General features: G+C 46.0%; 1 protein-coding gene across 2 annotated transcripts in view; it reads left to right on the top strand.

Moving 5' to 3' along the window:
* Positions 1-21,023, top strand: part of LNX1 (ligand of numb-protein X 1) — a 124,277-nt gene that overhangs the window by 81,839 nt on the left and 21,415 nt on the right. For both annotated transcript variants that reach the window (XM_043572631.1, XM_043572632.1), the window contains 4 exons: positions 5,946-6,187; positions 6,697-6,849; positions 11,921-12,123; positions 14,340-14,711. In XM_043572631.1, the coding sequence (XP_043428566.1) occupies positions 5,946-6,187; positions 6,697-6,849; positions 11,921-12,123; positions 14,340-14,711 (970 nt within the window). The remainder of the gene's footprint in view (positions 1-5,945; positions 6,188-6,696; positions 6,850-11,920; positions 12,124-14,339; positions 14,712-21,023) is intronic.

The following is a 21,023-nucleotide window of genomic DNA, read 5'->3' on the forward strand; positions in this document are numbered from 1 at the left end:
AAAGTCATCCTCAAGACCAATGCCAAGGAGTTTACTGCTTATGCTTTCTTCTACGAGTTTTATAGTTTCATGTCTTACATTTAAGTCTTTAATCCATTTTTCATTAGTTTTAAGGCTTTTTTTAATATTTATTTTTGAGAGAGAGAGAGAGAGAGCATGAGCAGAGGAAGGGCAGAGAGAAAGAGAGAGAGACAGAGACAGAATCCGAAGCAGGCTCCAAGCTCCAACCTGTTAGCCCAGAGCCCAACGTGGGGTTCGAACTCATGCACCATGAGATCATGACCACAGCCAAAGTCAGACGCTTAACCAACTGAGCCACCCAGGTGCCCCAAGTCTTTAATACATTTTGAGTTAGTTTTGGCATATGGTGTGAGACAGGGGTCCAATTTTATTCTTTTGCATGTGGCTGTCCAGTTTTCCCAGCACCATTTCTTGAAGAGACCACCCTTTCTCATTTGTATGCTATTGACTCCTTTATCATAAATTGACCACATTTGTGTGGGTTTATTTCTGACTCCGTGCTGTTTCCTAGATCCACATGTCTGTTTTTATGACAATACTAGACTGTTTTGAAATCAGGCAGCACGAGGTCTCCAGGTTTGTTCTTTCTCGAGATTGCTTTGGCTATTAGAAGTCTCTTGTGGTTGCATACAAATTTTAGGATTGCTTATTCTATTTCTGTGAAAAATGACATTGGAATTTTGATAGGGATCGCTTTGAATCTAGATTACTTTTAGATATTTTAACAATATTCTTCTAATCCATGAGCACAGAATATCTTTATTTGCATCTTCTTCAATTTATTTCATCAATGTTTTACAGTTTGCAATGTATAGGTCTTTTACCAATTTGGTTAAATTTATTCAGAAGTATTTTCTTTCTTTTGATATGATTATAAATGGAATTTTCTCAATGAATTATCAGAAAATGTTCGTATATAGAAACAACAGAATTCTGCATATTGATTTTGTATCCTGCAACTTTACTGAATTCGTTGCTTAGTTCTAATAGTCTTTTGGTGGAGTCTTTAGGGTTTTCTATAATATCCTGTCATTTGCAAATAGTGACAGGTTTACTTCCTCGTTCCCAATTTGGATGCGCTTTATTTCTTTTTCTTACCCCATTGATCTTAGGCTGGCCTTCCTGAGACCTAGATCAGTGAAGTCCTACGACAGCTGCTGTACCCTTGAAATGGAGCAGAGCTGCTCGCCATGGACCCCAGCTGGCCTGACCTTCCCCATTTTCTCACCTCACTTCGCTAGCATATGAGTTCACAAGTCTTGGTTTAAAGTAGGCTCACACTGGGCAATTAATGAATTTGATGTGAAGAGCAGACTTGATGTTTACCTAGTTCAGAAGTAAACCAAGACAGAACATGAGGGCAGTTAGATCAAAGGGAGGTTGTGTAGTTAGCCAGACTATTATGACGAGGGCACTGAGGCTCTCTTTCTTACAACTTCTGCTATCACAAGTGGGTAAGTTCCCTGTCAGAAGGTCCACTGAAAAGCAGCTCATGTCTCCTTGTTGGCTGAATTTAGCAGGACACCCCTTTAGAGCCTCTGTGAATTCTGTTGGGGCCTATCCTGCTACAGGTCAACTCTTGTTAGCAGCAAACTCATGGACTCAGGAATTTTTGCAAGAAGGGAGTTCATTTTCTCCCCATGCCCCTGCAAAAAAAAAAAAAAAAAAATTCCATGGAACATCCATTGTCCACATTTTTATATTTAGACTGATTTGCCTTTCAGTTAAGTGTCTAACTCTTGATTTCAGCTCAGGTCATGAGATCAAGTCCCATGTCTGGCTCTGCACTGACAGTGTGGAACCTGCTTGTGATTCTCTCTGCCTCTGTGTCTCTCTCTCTCAAAAATAAACAAACTTACACACACACACACACACACACACACACACACACACACACACACACTGATTTGCTTCTGCTAACTGTGATATGGGAGCTCAGGATCCCAACTCCATTATTACCAAAACAATTTGATTTTCAGAGTTCCTTTGAACAGATAGCATATCCAAAATGAGTGATTTGGTTGAAATATGTTTTTGTTGGTTTTTTTTTTTTTATGTTCCCTGTATTCATCCTTCAAGTTCATGGCCATCACCCATCACCACCTGAGAGTACTTAGTTCTCAGGATAACTAAAAGGGAGAATAAATCCTGCTTGCTTTGAACACAACCCAGGGTTCACCATATGTTCCCGTCCTGGCCAATGCTAATCAGCTCTTCCCCACTCCTCCCCTCTTTTGTCCTTATAAATCAAGAGCCCTCAGTGTTAGTCACCACAAAAGAGATAATTAGTGAGTACAAGCTGCTACCTTCATAGATCATTCTGTGCCTCGGATTCCAGCTAAGCCAAGAAACTGGAACGAGCTCCATCACATAATTATGAGTTGCTTTAGCAGAACATTTTTTATACAAGGCTATGCGTCTGAACGTTTAAATCTGGATTCTATACACCGCCCCCTGGCTGTTGTAAGGATAGCTATGATGTGGGGCCAAAGGGAAGTTTACTTACCCATTTTTTAAGGTTTTTCTTTCCTAGACTAAAAACTGTCTCTAGAACCCCAAGGATTTGGAACAGCAGGCGTTTCTCAATGTCATAGCCTTCAGATTTGGATATTTTAAATACCTTGACCCTCCACGTGGATGTGGCAGCAAAAGATATTGTCCCTTTGTTCCACTAGGGATATGCTGTATCCCCCCAGAAAGCCATGGCTTGTGCCCTTACCAGCCATTTGTCCAACTGGAAAATTCATTTCATGCTCTGGCAGGACCCATGGTCAAGGGCATTGCTGCCCCAAGAAAAGAAAGACTGTTTCCCGTCCAACTAAATAGTCTAGGAACTTCCTTCCCATGCGTTGCTAACCAAATATCGCTGGCTTGCATAGCAGTGTTCCGCTCATGTATTTATGACTTTGGAGCTGTTCAAATGCATGCTGGCTTTTATTTTTTCCATCACACGGTGGTTCTTCCAATTTTTTAGTTTCCCATATCAACCACTTTGCTATTTTTAAGCAGAACCATTTCAAGCCTGAGTAGCTAATCCGAACAGTGAAACCTTACCAATTCAAGCAGAGAGCTTGTATTCTTCCAGTGAGGGAAAGACTAGCATTTAAAACTGGAGGCCTATTTCATTTTCTATAAGATAAGGGTACAGGATTGTATAATCCAAGTTCTTCCTACTAATATTAAAACCACATTTCATCAAATCTAAGATGCCATTGATCATAAGGAACATGTTTTCTATACCAACAGTTTTAAAACTTGTCACTGGTTAAATTGTTCCAAGACACCTTTAAAGATTTCCCTGCGATGTGTGGACTGGTCCCATCAGACTCCTGTGGCTTTGAAATCCGTTCAGACAAATCTGGTGACCTCTCCTGCCCTCTAGTTGTATCGTTTGGCACGAAATAGGCCAATCCTTTTGAGTGATCTCAGTAAGGAAATGTAACACCACTTTTTATCTCCTTGGGAGTATCTGTGTTTCTGAGCAAATAAAGCATTTGCTGATCTCTTTGCAAGAAAATACAGAATTGCTGTCCTCCTCCTAACGATTAACATTTGCTTCATCAACATCAAACATTACATGCCGCTGCTCTGTTTTTGAGACTTTTTACGTGTACACTAACTTTCCGGACCGATGCTGAATCCTAATGTAATCTTTTCTAAGACATTTAATGGCAGTGAAATTCAATGGTGTAGTCCCAAGCACGGACACCTGTGACTGTTTGCCACGCTCAGACAATGGCATTTGCATCATGACGGCAGCTTGGCAACAGAAGCTGCATGACCCCTCAATCATCTGTGCATTCTAGTCTCAGGAGATGTTAAAGTTTGCAAAAACAGGCCTCCTAGGATGGATCCGTTATGGAAGTAGCTACAGTCTATTGATAACTTACTGCATGGCTGGTAGGCTGTCAAAATCTGGACAAGACTTAATATTGACCTGACCTCACCACTGCCCCAAATGTATGTCTGGATCAGGAAATTTAACCAGGTTCACAAAATTGCCCCCGACTACACCGGTAAACTTCAGAGCAAGGATTCTGATTCAGATAATAAGCCATCCTATCCACCAGCTGTATTTCTTCCGGCTCTATAAATCATGTACTCATCAACTGTAGACTGCTGTTTGATTCCATTTACTTTCGAGAACATGAACCATCGTTCCAAATAAGCGCTCAACCTATAGTCGTTTAAAATAGCTATTTAAAATAGCTCAACCACGGGGAGCCTGGGTGGCTCAGTTGGTTAAGCGTCCGACTTCAGCTCAGGTCATGATCTCACGGTTTATGAATTTGAGGCCCGCGTTGGGCTCTGTGCTGACAGCTCGGAGCCTGGAGCCTGCTTCGGATTCTGTATCTCCCTCTCTCTCTGCCCCACCCCTGCTCTTGCTCTGTCTCTCTCAAAAACAAAAATTTTTAAAAAGCTCAACCAGGGGCGCCTGGGTGGCGCAGTCGGTTAAGCGTCCGACTTCAGCCAGGTCATGATCTCGCAGTCCGTGAGTTCAAGCCCCGCGTCAGGCTCTGGGCTGATGGCTCAGAGCCTGGAGCCTGTTTCCGATTCTGTGTCTCCCTCTCTCTGACCCTCCCCCGTTCATGCTCTGTCTCTCTCTGTCCCAAAAATAAATAAACGCTGAAAAAAAAAAATTAAAAAAAAAAAAAAAAAAAAAACTCAACCACATAAGATTTTTCTGTAATGAATTGATACAAATATCTTATAATTAGCATATCCGTTATGAGCAAAATGGCCATTTCTTAAAGGGGCTCCCCCACGTGATTTCTGCCTGAACAACCGCTGTGGGAGCTGATGTGGCCGTCTGCAGCTACTTCTCACCAGAGTGCAAGGAGATAGTTAACTCATCACCATTTTCTGACCAAAACCCCACTTAAGAGCTGGAATGACTTGTTCAGTAGCACATGGGCACACACAGCAAACTATGGACCGAGATCAGCTTGTATCTTGGTCTCTTGGCCCTTGGGCCCGCTCCTTTTTTTTTTTTTTAATTTTTTTTTTAATATTTGTTTATTTTTGACAGAGAGAGACAGAGCATGAGTGGGGGAGGGGCAGAGAGAGAGGAAGACACAGAATCCGAAGCAGGCTTCAGGCTCTGAGCTGTCAGCACAGAGCCCGACGCGGGGCTCGAACTCACAGACCATAGGATCATGACCTGAGCCAAAGTTGGACACTCAACTGACTGAGCCACCCAGGTGCCCTTGGGCCCGCTCTTTAACATGAACGGTGAATGGTTATAGGCAATTATGGCTTTAGTGTTTTTTTAAAGACCTTTAGTGTAGTTTTACTTTCCCGATGTTAGAAGACCAGACAACAAATGACACTTTTAATGGACAGGAGCCCCCAGCCCCTGATGCTGGCTACCAGCCCAGAGGTAGAGAATGGAAGCCGGGAGCCAGCTTGCCTCTAGGGAATAGTGCTGCTAAGCAAATCCCCGTGGCTTTGTGGTGATGGCGATTCTGTTTCCACAGACAGTTAAATATGGAATCTGGGAGGAGCTTTGTATTTATGTTCAGTGCTTTGGGAACCAAACCCAAAAGAAAGGACTGAGTGTGACTAAGGGCTTTCGTGGTCAAAATAAACACCAACAAGAGGGAATTACCAAGTCCAAACAGTTGAGGAGTGCCAACCTCAAGCTCTAGTCTTGTAGATACCATGACCACTACACAAATTTGCATTCCAGGGACTAGTGGAGTGTTTTAAGAGAATGCAAAAAGCATCTTTTAAAAGTTGTTTTCTCAAATCACTAATTCACTCGGTTGGTGACTACATATTGAGTACGTACACATGATACGGGGGGGGACAGCGGAGTGAACAAATCACGTTCTGAGTGTAGCAAGCATGTGTACTTGAAGAGGCCCAGTTGAACAATAAGCAAAGCCGGAGACTTTTCTGACCTCCCGCTGGTTTTGTGACAGCTGTAAAGGCGCTTCCCACTACGGCCTGACCAAAGACAGGAAGAGGCGCTCTCAAGATGGCTGCCCGGATGGCTGTGCGAGCCTCACGGCGACAGCACTCTCCCCAGAAGTCTCTGCAGCGGCCACCGTCTCCTTAATGACAAACGAGCCTGGCCTAGACAACCCTGCCTACGTGTCCACGGCCGAGGATGGTCAGCCAGCAGACGGCCCACTGGACTCTGGCCGGAGCAACCGAACTAGGGGTGAGTCAAATGGGTGGTTTTCTGGGAATGGGCTCCTTGCCTTGAAATCGCCCTCCATGGACTATTTACTGTAGAAGGTTCTAGCAAATTTTTTTTTTGTTTTAAGGGGAAATCATTCTGGTAGTTTCGGCAGCAATCCAACGTCCAATTCTCTAAAGTGAAATGAAACCACAAGTACCTCAGGTTGTTAAAAATGTGTAATTGGACTTGGCGGAAGGGGCGAAGTTAGGCCTGATGATTCACCACCCCTTCCCGTCCTTCTATCCATGCTGCCCAAGAAAAGGGCTTCCACATTCAGTCCAGCCCAGCGAGAAAGAAAAGCAGATTTTTCAACAAGCCATACATATGTCATGGTAGAAAACAGAGACCGCACAGGGAAGCAAATCCTGTCTTCCTACCACCTAGAAGCAACCACTTCATGTTATTGCATATATCTGACCAGACACGTCCATAAAAGAGGATTTCTGTGAGTGAGTAGCTCCTGTTTCTCCCTTCTCACTTGTCCTCAGCACGGCCTTTTGAGCGATCCACTATCAGGAGCAGATCTTTTAAAAAAATAAATCGAGCTTTGAGTGTTCTTCGAAGGACAAAGAGTGGAAGTGTAGTTGCCAACCAAGCTGACCAGGGCAGAGAAAATTCCGAAGACGCCGCTGCCTCCGAAGGTAAGTGAGCCCCCTGTGAGAGCGGACACGGTGCTGGGCTTCCAGAATGACTTCAGGGGTGATGACACCTGACCATCACCCGCTTTCTAGGACACCTCCCCTCACGAGGGCATAAAATATTTTTTTTTTTACCTTGATTAGCTTACTGCTTATATAAGTAACTAGAGGCAGAAGCGATTGTCCTCTTTTCACGGAAGCTGAACACACAGGTGTTGGAACCCTTACCTCCAGGTGCTAGCTTAACACATACAGAACATGATAATTATTAAGTAAAAAGCATTTAGAATAGTGGCTGGCATGTAGTAAACACCATGTAAATATTTTATCTTATTGCGGCTATGTATAATGTGTAGTTCTCAGTGTGTTTTTCATGCACTTACTTAATTCTCACAACAAACCGATGACGTAGCTGCTATTATTACCCCTCTTTTACAGACAAGAAAACTGAGGCACAGGGAGATTACTTAGAGTGTTTAACTTTAAATCCAAACTTGAATGTGGCTCCAGAATCCGGGCAAAGGAAGTTATTGGCTCTTAGGTCTTCTGTGGTTCTGCCAATATCAGTGAAGCTGAGGAAATACTTCCTATCTTACGTTAGAGCTTTAGAGCAGTCGCAGTAACTTTTCTTTAAAAAACGAAGCTTTCGGGGCGCCTGGGTGGCGCAGTCGGTTGAGCGCCCGACTTCAGCCAGGTCACGATCTCGCGGTCCGTGAGTTCGAGCCCCGCGTCGGGCTCTGGGCTGATGGCTCGGAGCCTGGAGCCTGTTTCCGATTCTGTGTCTCCCTCTCCCTGTGCCCCTCGCCCGTTCATGCTCTGTCTCTCTCTGTCCCAAAAATAAATAAACGTTTAAAAAAAAAAAAAAATGAAGCTTTCTCGTGAGCCAGGTAGTGTGTGCCCTAAGTCATTTAGATGTCGCAATGCTAAGGGACAGGGATTATTATTCTCATTTCACAGATGAAGAAACTGAGACCCAGAGAGTAACTAGCCCAGAGTCACCCAGCCAGAAAATGACAGACCCAGGAGCTAAACTCAGGTCCTCTGGCTCCAGAGCCCACCCATTAACCACTGGGTGAAGTGCCCTCCACTCCTGGGGGGTTGAGAGGTAAATCCCAAACCACTGTCGTTATCCTGCCTTCAGAGAACCCATGAGCAGTCCTAGAAAATCTCTCTTGTCTCCTTATCACCTCTCCCGATATGCGCACCTGTACTGGCACATGCACGCACCCATACACACACACACACACACACACACACACACACACACACTCTACATCCTCTAACTACTCTGAACTCATTACAGTCCTGTGAATACTGTGTCTTTCTCTCCCTTCCGTGCTACTGTCCAACCTTCACTCCCGCACTCCTTCAGCAGGCATTCTGATTCCTCCTTGCAAGCTGTGCGTGGGCTTTGCCTCCTCTTGGAAGCCCTCCCTGACTTCCTCAGTCCCCTTTCCTTTGTGTTCTCCATGCACCTGCATCTTGATTACAGTGGTGTCACCTTTCATTGTAACCGCATCTAGAAGAGCAGGGCTTCTTTTTATGAGTCGTTGTATTCTCAAGATGATGTGCAATATCCAGCACATATGATAGTGTTCACTGAATGTTTGTGCAGTGAAAATGGGATTACAACTTCCCTTCTGCCATTTCTCTCTCTTATTAAAGCATCCTGAATTCTCCAGGTAAAGTTTTCTCCTGCCCGAATAAGACTTTTTTGCATGTTTATAGCAGAAACCTTTTTAATAAGAGATTCTATGCATAAGGTACTGGCCTAGGCTCTGTGATATTATGTAAAGATTACAAAATCCAGTTTCTGGCTTCAAGAGGCTCATTCATAACTAAAAGAAAAGAAAGCATCATGAAGAGTGAGATATAAATAAATGGCAGTGGCAGCCACAGGGAAAAGAGCATCATTTGCAGGTAGGGTGGCAAAATCTGTGTTTAAGGGGCGGTTTATGACCTGGATGGGCATTGGGATCTTGGCTGTGTTAGAAAGTAGCGGAAGGCGAGGTTAAGGCTAGATTAGGAGGGTCTTGGATGCCATTTGGGCGTCTTGATTTGGGGCAGTGAACACACCTGGGAGCTTTTGCAGGCTGTTATTGCCGGATCTGTGCTATGATCCAGGAACACGAAGACGGCTGCCATGTGAGGTGTGCAGGGGGCTTAGAGGGGGAGAGAATGGATTTCTTCAGATGCTCCAGGAAGCTATTACCCAGAATGGGATGAGGTGTTAAGACTGAGCAAGGCTGGTAGTGATGTCTTTACAGGACTTGTGAGGCAACAAAACTTTCAAAAATGGCCTTTGAGTCTCACTGCTCCAGCAACTTGTGGCTGGTCTGGTGACCCTCATGGTGTGATTTATCCATCCTTTTCACGTGGGCAAAGAGGCTCCACTGTTTGTTGGCTGGGTGGTCCTGGCCTGGTTATTTAACGTCTCTGAGCTCCAGCATTCTGTCATCTAAAAACAAGGATAATAATAATCTACTTCATGGGCACCCAGGTGGCTCAGTCAATTAAGCATCCAACTCTTGGTTTTGGCTCAGGCCATGATCTCATGGTTTGTGAGTTCAAGCCCCACATCAGGCTCTGTGCTGACTGTGCAGAGCCTGCTTGAGATTCTCTGTCCCTCCCCGACTGGCTGAAATATGGCCTTTTGTAGCAACTTGGATGGAACTGGAGAGTGTTAGGCAAAGTGAAATAAGTCAGGTAGAGAAAGACAGATACCATATGTTTTCACTCCTGTATGGATCCTGAGAAACTTAACAGAAGACCATGGGGGAGGGGAAGAAAAAAAAAAAAGGGAGGGACCGAAACCATAAGAGACTCTTAAAAACTGAGAATAAACTGAGGGTTGATGGGGGGTGGGGGGAAGGTAGATGATAGGCATTGAGGAGGGCACCTGTTGGGATGAGCACTGGGTGTTGTATGGAAACCAATTTGACAATAAATTTAATATTAAAAAAAATAATAAAAAATTTAAAAAACAAAAACAAAAGCCAAAACAAAAAGTAATAATCTGCTTCATAGGGTTGTTGTAAGGACTAAATGCAAAAAACATGCACCCAACTGGCTGGCTTGTAACACCCTTAGGTGAGGACATAATTTTGAACAACCCAGTTTCATTCCAGACCAGCACACATTTGGCAGTTGAAAATTATTTTAACTCTTCAAGGTCACTATGGTCTGATTGGCGTGGTTCTAATTAGCATTATGTACAAAAGTGACTGGGCGTGTCTTTTCAGACTCTCAAATGCCCTGAATAGTCCAGGTTTGGGAAGACAGTTTTTATAAATCTGTTGGGGAAGTGGGGGATGGACAGGGAGGGGGAGGGAAGCATGAATCAGCAACTTGGATGATTTATTTCTAAATCTTTCTTTGTTCAAAGTGGTTTTTTAAAAATCACCATTCCCTGTCCCCAAACCTGTTCCAACAAACGCTTGTGGTAGAACCTATTTAATGTAATCAAAGTAGTTTAAACATCCACTGAACTCAATCACCCAAGTACTTCGAGCACCAGAAACTGACAGATTAAGGCTATTGCCCGTAGCCTTACAGCAAAGCCAATCGCTTACATTAAATTACATCCCAGTGGACGTTAAGGACCCCCATTTGCAATGTCTCAGGCTTCCTCTGACTGCTCAATTGCCTTGTGTATCCTATTCTATACTTCGAAGTAATTTTAATTCTTTCTGTATTGTTCCTGGAGAGTTGAGCCCTTCTTAATGAACTCAGAGTTCATTAGGGAAATGGACAAAGGTCATGGGTTTTGAAAACGGTGCCTTGTGCAGAACCAGACCTGCAGAGGACTTTCCAGATGACTTAACGAAGAGAGAATCTTAGGGCAAAGGCAGCTGTCAGCAGCTACGGGAGACAAAAGCATTTCCACCCTCCACATCCAAACTCTAGTAACCCGGGAGGACCTGCTATCAGCAAACTAGGTGTAGGTTGGGCAATATTTCACGGCGTCCCTTCCGCACACTTTTCCCACTAACAGGTCTATATGGCAAGTCCCCCGTGGACCTGTTGTGAATCCCTGGCTCTACAGAAACCTGAGGGAGGTGACAGGATGGCGGTCGCCTGGAGCCCCAGGTTGTGACCTGACTCTGAGAGCGCCTTACTCGGCACCCTCCCCAGCAGCCAATCATGTCACTTCCCCACTCCACGCTCAAACATCCTCAGGTGTAAAATAAAGCCACACAACTGTCTCTGTCGAGCCAGGCAACTAGGGAAGCTCTTGTGTGGGCGCAGTGTTGGTGGGGTGGTGAAGGGACCTGTGAAAGATTTCATACAGAAAGAAGAGCCTTCAGTTAAAAGTTAGAGTTTGAGGCATCCGCCTAGGTCTCTGGGCCTCCTGTTAGCTCCGAATTCAGCTAGATCAGGGACGGGGTTCTGGAAGCCACATCCATCTCTTTGTGGTCATGGATCAGGCTGCTTGACTTCCCTTTATCGACAACAATGTCTGGTAGAGAGGACTGGTAATTCCCTAAGCCTGAAAAAGCAGGGACTTCCAGGCAGAAATCTTCAAAAGGGACAGAGAAGAGTAGGTTCGTTCTGTTGTGTTCGTGGATAAGTAAGTGATAAAACTGCGGTTAATTCCATCACGACCCTTCATTCATTTTCATTCACTCGTCCACCCTCGGGAGGCCCGGCCCAATGCTTGCGATCTGTGCACGCAACCACGGAACAGTCAGAAGTGATGTCCTCAAGGATTTTAGAGTCCAGGAGAGGCTGTAAGAAATGAGCATGACTAATGAAGGCTCGGTGCTGTGAGAAACAAGTTTCGGGGAGAAATGGGATGTTTAGACAAAACAAGGGAAGTGGGATCGGGGTAGAGTTTAATTGAAAGGGATCATTTCATGCAAGTCTTGAAGAAAAACACTGGGCCTAGGCCTAGAATGAAAACCATTCCAAGCAGAGAAACTTATCCTGGCACAGACGCAGGAAGATGGAAAACATGTATGAGGAACGATGAATAGTTTAGTTTGGCCGAAACCAAAGTTTGGCAAGAAGGAGAGTGGTTGGAAATGTCCGTTGGGTCGGTGTCTTAAGTAAATACTGTCTTTGTCCATTTTAGTCTTTCCAAGGTTGTATCACCTGATTCCAGATGGCGAAATTACGAGCGTCAAGATCAATCGAGTGGATCCCAACGAAAGCCTCTCCATTAGGCTTGTGGGAGGCAGCGAAACCCCACTGGTCCATATCATTATCCAGCACATTTACCGTGATGGGGTGATTGCCAGGGACGGCCGGCTCCTGCCAGGAGACATCATCCTGAAGGTAGAGCCCATCTGTGGGGCCGTGAAAAGGGCTTAATAAAAATCACTTTGGAGCAAGTAATTGGATGGATGGAATGCTGAATCAATATGGAGCGGCCACTTTCCGTATTTATTATGTTGTTATGACTCTTCATCTGAGATTTGTCATTTAATTGAGATAGGTCTTTGTCCCCCCTCTGTCTTTCTTGTTCTTCTGGTCTCTCCCTCTTTCTGTATATAAGTATTTCTCTGTGTCTCTGTATCATTCTGTCTTTTCCCCTCCACCTTTCATCCCCCCTGCCCCTTCTCTACCTCCTTTCTTCTCTTCTTCCTCCCTCCTCCTTTCTGCCCCCTCCTCCTATTTTAAGTAACAATAGCCTAAAATATCAAACTGGAGCGTATATCTTCTTATATTGTTTTTAGAGCAGATTAATGGAACATTTTGTATTTTATCTAATCACTCCCATTCACACAACCCTCTAAAGTAAATTTCCTGTAGCTTAATGGCCCTCCGTGAGAAAACCCAAAAAAGTATTCCTAAGCTATTCCCACCAACCCATAGGCATTCCAGGGAAGGCAGGTGATAGAACAGCACACCCTGGGCATTTCTGTCCCCTGAGGCTTGGGTGAGAGGAAGGACGTTAGGGAAGAATGTTGAGAAGAAAAGAAAAGGTCAAGGAAGAGTTGCTTATCAGAAGTCAGACGTGTGGCAGAAGTGACAAGAAAACCCTCCCTGGTCACACATTTCCTGTCTGATGCCCGGATGGGGGTTTCATTCCATTCCTTCTAGGTCATTGAGGGGCGGACACCTGACACATCATGAGCTATTTCTCTAAAAGAAATTCTTATTTTGGGGGTGATAAGAGGTGAAAGAATTTAAAGCAGGTGTCGTTGCAATACCGAAAGTCCCGCCGGTCCCTGAGGTGGAGCACGAGGCGAGGCCCATCCCCCTCCAGAGATGGTCCACGGCGCAGTCAGCGATACTGTGCATGGCTCCCCTCCAGCGGAAACTGCTGCTGGGGAGGGTTGTATAATACGCAGTTGTGATTCTTACAGTCTTCAAGTGGCCCTGGCAGGCAAAATGCTGCCAGAACTGTCTAGGAGATGACCCCGGCCTTCTCTCGGCCCGGGTGCGATGGGACGACCAGACGCAGACGTGACAGAGCAGAGCAAGGGCTTTGAGCTCACCTGTGCTTGGACAAAGGTGGTGAGGCTTGTCTGTGCACGAGAGCCCCCCTCCATCCCTGGAGAGGCAGCAAAAGACTGATGACTGTACGTGCAGGAGGGCCTCTTAAAATCTCACGTCACGCCTCCACTGATAATCGACTGCAAGTACGAGAAATCTTACCAAACCATAGAAATTCAAGAAGGTTGTCTCTCTTCTGTGGGGCCCCTGTCCTTGAGACACTACACAGCGGGGTGCCAGAGCGGTGACTACCATTAGGGGCTGTAGCCTCCAGGCTGGGCCTGCTTAGCCAGAGTAATTAAAACCAGAAAGCCCCATGTGGCATCGGCCCTACAGATAATTAACGAGGCACAAATGAGAGGGCTGAGCTTGAGAACATTTAAGTAGCATAATAAAGTGATCCAGCCTTTCAGTAAGAGCCTAGAAAACGCAGTCACATCCGTTTGTTTGACACTATACAGAGGTTGTTTTTCACACACACACACACACACACACACACACACACACACACAGTGATGGGGCCTGGAAGTTCAAGTTCCAGGATGGAGGCCCCAGGGAGAACAATTCATCTGGAGCTCTTTGGAAAGAAAAGTGTCAGCTCAGTTTGATCGGAAGAGTTTAGTATCATCATTTGAACTTCATGGGAAATGTTCTTCTTTTGCCTTTTCCTACTTTTTCTTCCTCTTTTCTCCACCCTCGTCTCCCCCTCCACCCCTGCGGCTGAACACTAAGTTTGGCCAGCAATAGGAATGAGGGTTGGGACTTGCACAGATAAATCCAGGGGCCTGTACAAGAACGAGCCTGAAGAAAGATGGCGTCCAGTGAGACAGACTTGAACTGGAGGGGCGAGTGATGCTGAAGGAAAGCAGGGTTAGGAGTAATGTTGGAAGGTGGGTGTAGGCAGGTATTTGGACAGAGGAGGAGGTGGGAAACCAGAGCAGTCTTTAAGGAAGGATCCTGCTGACGCTGTGGGCCTGGGGCCTTTTAGGAAGTGTTGTGGCAAGTGGAGCCGGTTGATTTGTTCTGACTTCCGGTCTCCCCCCCCCCCCCAGGTCAATGGGATGGACATCAGCAACGTCCCTCACAACTATGCCCTTCGCCTCCTGCGGCAGCCCTGTCGCGTGCTGCGGCTCACCGTGCTGCGAGAGCAGAAGTTCCAAAGCAGGAGCAATGGACAGGCACTGGATGCCTATGGACCCCGCGATGACAGTTTCCATGTGATTCTCAACAAAAGCAGCCCTGAGGAGCAGCTTGGAATAAAACTGGTGCGCAGGGTGGATGAGCCCGGGGTTTTCATCTTCAATGTGTTGGATGGTGGGGTAGCAGACCGACATGGTCAGCTGGAGGAGAACGACCGTGTGTTGGCCATCAATGGACATGACCTTCGGTACGGCAGTCCCGAAAGTGCAGCTCATCTGATTCAGGTGAGTCACAGGTCATTGCCAAGATCTCGGCTGGAAACTGCCATCAGGAGTGGTATGCTCATTAACCTGCCCTACCTGCCATGTTACTACCACATGTAACATGTAGTGCCCCCCTTCCCAGGAATCAATATTGAAGGGCCAGGTAAGAACATTACTCAAGCAAATGATGTGTCTCAGGTTCATGGACATTCCCTAAGTGTCGCCAACCATGACTGCCTATAAACCAATGACTGCCAACCAATATGACTGCCCGTAAACACTTAGGGTTATGTGCTGCAACCTGACCAGGTGAAGATCACTTAAGGTCATCCTTATAGCCCGTATGTTGTTTGCAGACCGAAGGGTCGTTCAGATACATTCTGGACATACCCAAGACCTCTAGTTGTACTAACTCCCATGAGAAGCGGTGCCGTATGCCCTCCAGGAATCCTGTGGACAGAGACCACTAGGGAATTAGCTAATAATCCCCGTCCCCATGGCTGAGTCCAGCCACTTTGGAAAACCCACGGAACTCAAGTATGAACCTTTAGGAAGGCCTCTCAAAAGAGAGGCGTACAAGTTATGTTCCCAATAACCTGACGTTGGTTTAAATTAATTCACTTTCCTGACTGGTATGCCATCATCAAGCCCCAGCATGTATCCTGTTGGCTCTCCCTGGGTCACCATGGTTTTCTAATGCATGATGAGCTGCCATCTTTATTCTTCGAAGGACAGGCTTTGTTCTGTGCTCTTGTACTCCAAATTCATTTATTTACTTCATTTAGCCAAAACACATTACGTTTCTGCTGCTTGCCTAGCCATGCATCAGGTACAGGGAACACAGAGATGATGGCCTCTTAGGCTGCTCTCTCAAAGGAGCCCACAGTCTAGTATGGGGGGTGGACTTTTTGTAAATAATTCCCATATGGTGTGTTAGTACTATAATGGAGAAATTAATAACAGTGCTGTTTCAGATGAAGGAGAGATTATTGCTTGCATGGGCCTAGGAATTCTTAATAGAGGAGAAGACCTTGAACTGGGGCTTGGACGAATCAGTAGAAGGCCTCTAGGTAGACAAGGAAGGAAGGGTCATTTGAAGGGTATACAACACAGAAGAACATTTCCCGAAAAGCTGGTTAGGAAAAGGGTTAATACCAGGAGCATGGAGTACATTAAAAAAAAACAAACAGCCATAGACGAGGCAGGAGTGGCAGGCGAGGACCAGACCCTAAGAAGCTCAGACTGTATCCTCAAGGCCATGGGGTGTCATTGGAAGGGTTTAAGAAAGGAGGTGACATGATTTTCTTGATTCCTCTAGAGGCAGTGGAGAGCTGATAGGAGAGGGGACAGATTAGAGGCTTTATCTTATGAAGCATTTGCAATTACCTGGCATACTGCGTCAGCTTCTAGTTAGTGACTAAAGTATTAATACTTCAAGAATAGACAGTGAGTCAGCAGTATATATTTGGCTGAACCTTGTACCAAGTTCCACTGAAGATGACAGAAGACCGAGCCTGCTTTCAAGAATTGGTCACCTAAGCACACACTGATCTCCCTACCCGGGGTTCCGGCCATGGACTTCTTCTGGGTGTCGGCAGCTCTCTTCACTGTCGTGTGGAGCATCTTCTGCCTCTTCCTTGGGGAGAAGCAAGTGGTAGATGATACTGTCCTTTTGTACGTGGACAGCATGAGGCAGAGGGGGCAAGGGGACTCTCCCTCCTTCCCCTGTCCACCAGGAAAGGAAGCACATGTGCTGTCTTGGCCCCTGAGCTGTGGATCTTGGTGGTGTTCCACTTTCAAGGTGATGGATGTTTATCTCCCTAACAGGGCCTAAGGCCATGGCCTGTGGATCAGGTGGAGAACAGAATCAGAGTGACAAGAGGCATTTCCCTTCTGGAGTTTGTGCCATCTAATTTCCGAATTCATATGTCCAGCCTCAACTTCTCCTCTGAACGCCACCCTTCTATAACCGACTGCCTGCTTGGTATCTCCATTTAAAGGCATCTCAAACTTAATGTCTAATATCAAATCCTTGACTTCTCCCTACTCTATTCCTTGTCAAACCTGCTCTTTCCTCAGCTTTTGCCAGCCTCTAGAAATGGCACCATTTGCCCAGTAATTTGGGCCAGAAGAATCCCTTATTCCCTTCAACGTGCTCTTTCTGTAATCCGTTCCTCACTATGTCCATGGCTCCCATCAGGCACGTTACCATCAGTGTTCAGTCTCCACCAGAGACCTTCCAACTGGTCTCCTTGCTTCTGCACCCGATTCTCTACCTGTGCTCTCTACATGGCAGTTAGATGGCCACTTTACAATGTCAGTCCCATCATGTCACTCCTGTGGTCAGCTCTCTGATGCTTCCCAAGACACTTAGATTAAAATTTCCAAGTCTTGGGGTACCTGTGTGGCTCAGTCAATTGAGCATCTGGCTCATGATTTTGGCTCAGATCATGATTCCCCAGGGTCCTGGATTGAGTCCCATAATGGGTTCCATGCTGAGTGTGGAGCCTAACTTGTTTCATTTTCTCTCTCTCCCCTTCTCCCCCCTCTTTCTCTCCCCCCCTCTCTCTCCCCCCCTCTGTCTTACTCTCCTTCCTTCCTTCTCTCCCTCCCTCCCTCCCTCTCCCTCTCTCCCTCCCTCTCCCTCTCTCCCTCCCTCTCCCTCTCTCCCCCTCCCCCCTCCCTCTCTCCCCCCTCCCTCTCTCCCCCCTCCCTCTCTCTCCCCTCCCTCTCTCTCCCCTCCCTCTCTCTCCCCTCCCTCTCTCCCCCTCCCTCTCTCCCTCTCCCTCCCTCTCTCCCCCTCCCTCTCTCCCTCTCCCTCCCTCCCTCCCCCTCCCTCTCTCTCTCTCTCTCCCTCTCTCTCTCACTCTCCCTCTCTCTCACTCTCCCTCTCTCTCTCTCTCCCTCCCTCTCTCTCCCCCTCTCTCCCCCCTCCCTCTCTCCCCCCCCTCTCCCCCCCCTCTCTCTCCCCTCCCTCTCTCCCCTCCCTCTCTCCCCTCCCTCTCTCCCCTCCCTCTCTCCCCTCCCTCTCTCCCCCTCCCTCTCTCCCCCTCCCTCTCTCCCTCTCCCTCCCTCTCTCCCCCTCCCTCTCTCCCTCTCCCTCCCTCTCTCCCTCTCCCTCCCTCTCTCCCCCTCCCTCCCTCTCTCCCCCTCCCTCTCTCTCTCCCTCTCTCTCTCACTCTCCCTCTCTCTCTCCCTCTCTCTCTCCCTCCCTCTCTCTCTCCCTCTCTCTCCCTCCCTCCCTCCCTCTCTCTCCCCCCTCCCCCTCTCTCTCTTACTCTCCCTCCTTCCCTCTCTCTCTCCCCCCTCTCTCCCCCTCTCTCTCTCCCTCCCTCCCTCTCTCTCCCCCCTCCCCCTCTCTCTCCCTCCTTCCCTCTCTCTCCCTCCTTCCCTCTCTCTCCCTCCTTCCCTCTCTCTCTCCCTCTCCCTCCCTCTCTCTCCCTCTCTTCTTCTGTCTCCCCAGCACATGCGTGCACGCTCTCTCTCTCTCAAATAAAATAAAGTATTTCTTAAAATTTTCTAAATCTTAATAATGGCCCGCAGAGCCATACATAATCTGGCCTTTAGTTATCCTTCCAAATTAATTTCTTAAGCAAAGTAGAAGATCTCTGGTATTCTCACCCTTGCCCAGCCATTCTCAGTCACATTGCCTTCTTGCTACTGCTTCTCAAACATTTCAAGACCTTTTTCACCTCAAAGCTGGCATTCTCGCTCTCCCTGTAACTGGAAGAATCTTCCAAATAACTGTATAACTGCCATGCTTCATTCAGGTGTTTCCTCAGACCTCACCTCAGGGAGGCCTTCACTGACAATCCCACTTAAAATAGCTTCTCCCACCCCCAGCTCTAGATCCCTTATTTAGTCAGCTTTATTTCTTCCCACCAACGAATTATTACCTGTCAACATAGTATAGAAGAGTCCAATACGGTATCTCAAGCACTTAGAGAAATGCCGAGCAAGAACAGGCACTCGATAGTTGTTCAATGGATAAATTGAGCCAAGTTCTGAAATTGTACATATATAGAAGACCGGATTTATACATTCATCCCATCTCCTAGGGATTTTTCATCAAACCATTTACCAAAGAACAAACACCAAATCGACTTTTACATGCTGTTTGTCCCCAAGATGGAATTTCTACATTTTGTCCCTTTGAATTTGTTCAGTTATTACTGGTTGAGCACCTTCTACGTGCCGAGAGGTGTATGTTACAGTGGAAAACGAGACTGACACAGTTCCTGGCCTTCTAGAGCTTGGAATGTGTTCCTGTCTCTGATCTCCAATAGAATGAAGTCCACGTTGGGCAGGTGGGTGTAGCCTGTTGTGTCAATGGGCGAGAACAGAAAGTAAGACAGTATTTCTGAAAACATTAACCCACGGACAAGGAAGAGCCCTTTTCCTCATCACGAAGAAACTGCACACTAAGCGTGATTTTTGTCTTCTTTGAAACTAGACTTTTAGGTGATCGTCAATTTTCGTGCACGTTGTGTTTGTCAACTTCCTCTGCAGGTCTGTCTGTGCAGCTCATGTTCTAGAGGTAATCTGCCAACTACACTTGGCAATAGGCGAAAGAAAAGCTGTCTTACTCATGCCATTTGGACAAATTTTTGATTACATATGGCATTCTACTTTTGTAGATTAATAGCAGAAGAGGAAAAAATTTTTTCCCTGAGAAATTTATGAAGTAAAATCTTGCCTAACAGGGGGACTTCCTAAAAGAGTCTTCTCACAAAGCCAGTGTGCTTTATAAGCAGGGGAAGGGGGGGAAAAAAATATCTTTTAAAGGCTTGGGCAAAGCTACTTGGAAAAGAAATGGAAAAAGTAGAGTGCTGGGAAAACCCAGTTAAGCAATCTCAAGAGTAGATTTTATTTATGTGATACTTGTAACACACACCAGGCTGGGGGAATTAAACTTAATACCCTTCAAAGGTTGAGACTCAAATTACCAAGCGATCCTTAGCTGCATGGCCCTTGTGTATCTACCCCATGAATCATACTTGCCTGAGAAAGAAATTCCCAGACAACAGGTCCCGTTGGTCATGTTTTCTCCCACAGTACCACACTTTTGCCTTTTTTCTCCATTATTTCAGGGAAAAGTTATTACAGAGAAGCCACAACTGTTTTCAATTTGACCAACTGACATATGCGGAGTCCTAACCCCCACTTACTCAGCAGCCCCGGGTGCCAGACCCCAGGAGTTAGTTGGCTCCTCTAGGAAGAGAAACCCTAAGGACACAGAAGTTTCGCGTAGGGAGCAGTTGACTGACTGAACAACAGGACGACTTTATTTTCCCCCCCGTTGTCAGTTTCGTAATTCTTTGAGTGCCATATCTAGAATAATCGTAGGAAGGAGACAGCTTTGTGAAACTGTCTGGTGTCCTACCTAAAATCTGAGAACCAAGAAATACAGAGCGAAGATTTGAGACCCTGGGAGAAAAAAGAGATCTCCACTTCCCTCACCATGGGGATTCAGCATCTCTCAACCCACCAATCAGTGTGCAAATGGATTAGGCTGACAGATGTACCTATTTTGAGATGCTCTCCTCTCTCTGCAATTCTGGAACAGTGAGTTGCAAACGTATGTGGGAGATCAAATATATGCAATTCATAAACGAAGTAATTACGGATTCCAAATTGGAGTATTACTCTTGTGCCTTTTGTTTCTAGGCAACCCCCAGACTTGAGGCAGAAGCTGAAAAACAATTCGAAGCCATTTGTAGAGGTGGTGACACACAGGTTTTCATTAATACTAATTTCATAATGCACACATGTGCGATTTTTTTTTCCCTTTGCATGAATTAACATTTAAATGAGAAGTGATTTTATCAAGAACAACCAACAACTAGGCTCTACAGACTTTTAAAAAGAATGTGAGAGGCCTCTGGACAGAGCCAGAAAGCAAATAATGGACTGCTCGTATTACCGACCTTTGTTCTGAATGCGTGATTCCAGCTCGTGCGTTCTGCGTAACTGAGGGGAAAAAAAAAAAAAAGAGCACTTTTGTCCCTTGAAGCCAGGAAGAACTGCCAATGAAATAAGACCTGATAGGTCAATGTGCTTTTTACAGATCAGCACAATACAGCACTAATACAGAATCAAATCCCCATTTCAACATATTTTCTTACCATGGCATTGTAATAAATGTAATACAATGGCTAAAGAATGCGCAGATTTAGTAAGATTTAGTCTTCTTGAGCTGAATTCTTAAAGTCCAGATAAGTTTTATATACAGCTCTAAATCTCCTGCATTCCTGATAAAGCATGACTTGGTAAACTGTACAGCTTTTCAGCTTTGAATTCTTGGAGTGAATCTCCTACACCGCCACACGCTGC

This window comes from Prionailurus bengalensis, chromosome B1 (assembly GCF_016509475.1).
Source record: "Prionailurus bengalensis isolate Pbe53 chromosome B1, Fcat_Pben_1.1_paternal_pri, whole genome shotgun sequence".
Lineage (NCBI taxonomy): Eukaryota > Metazoa > Chordata > Mammalia > Carnivora > Felidae > Prionailurus > Prionailurus bengalensis.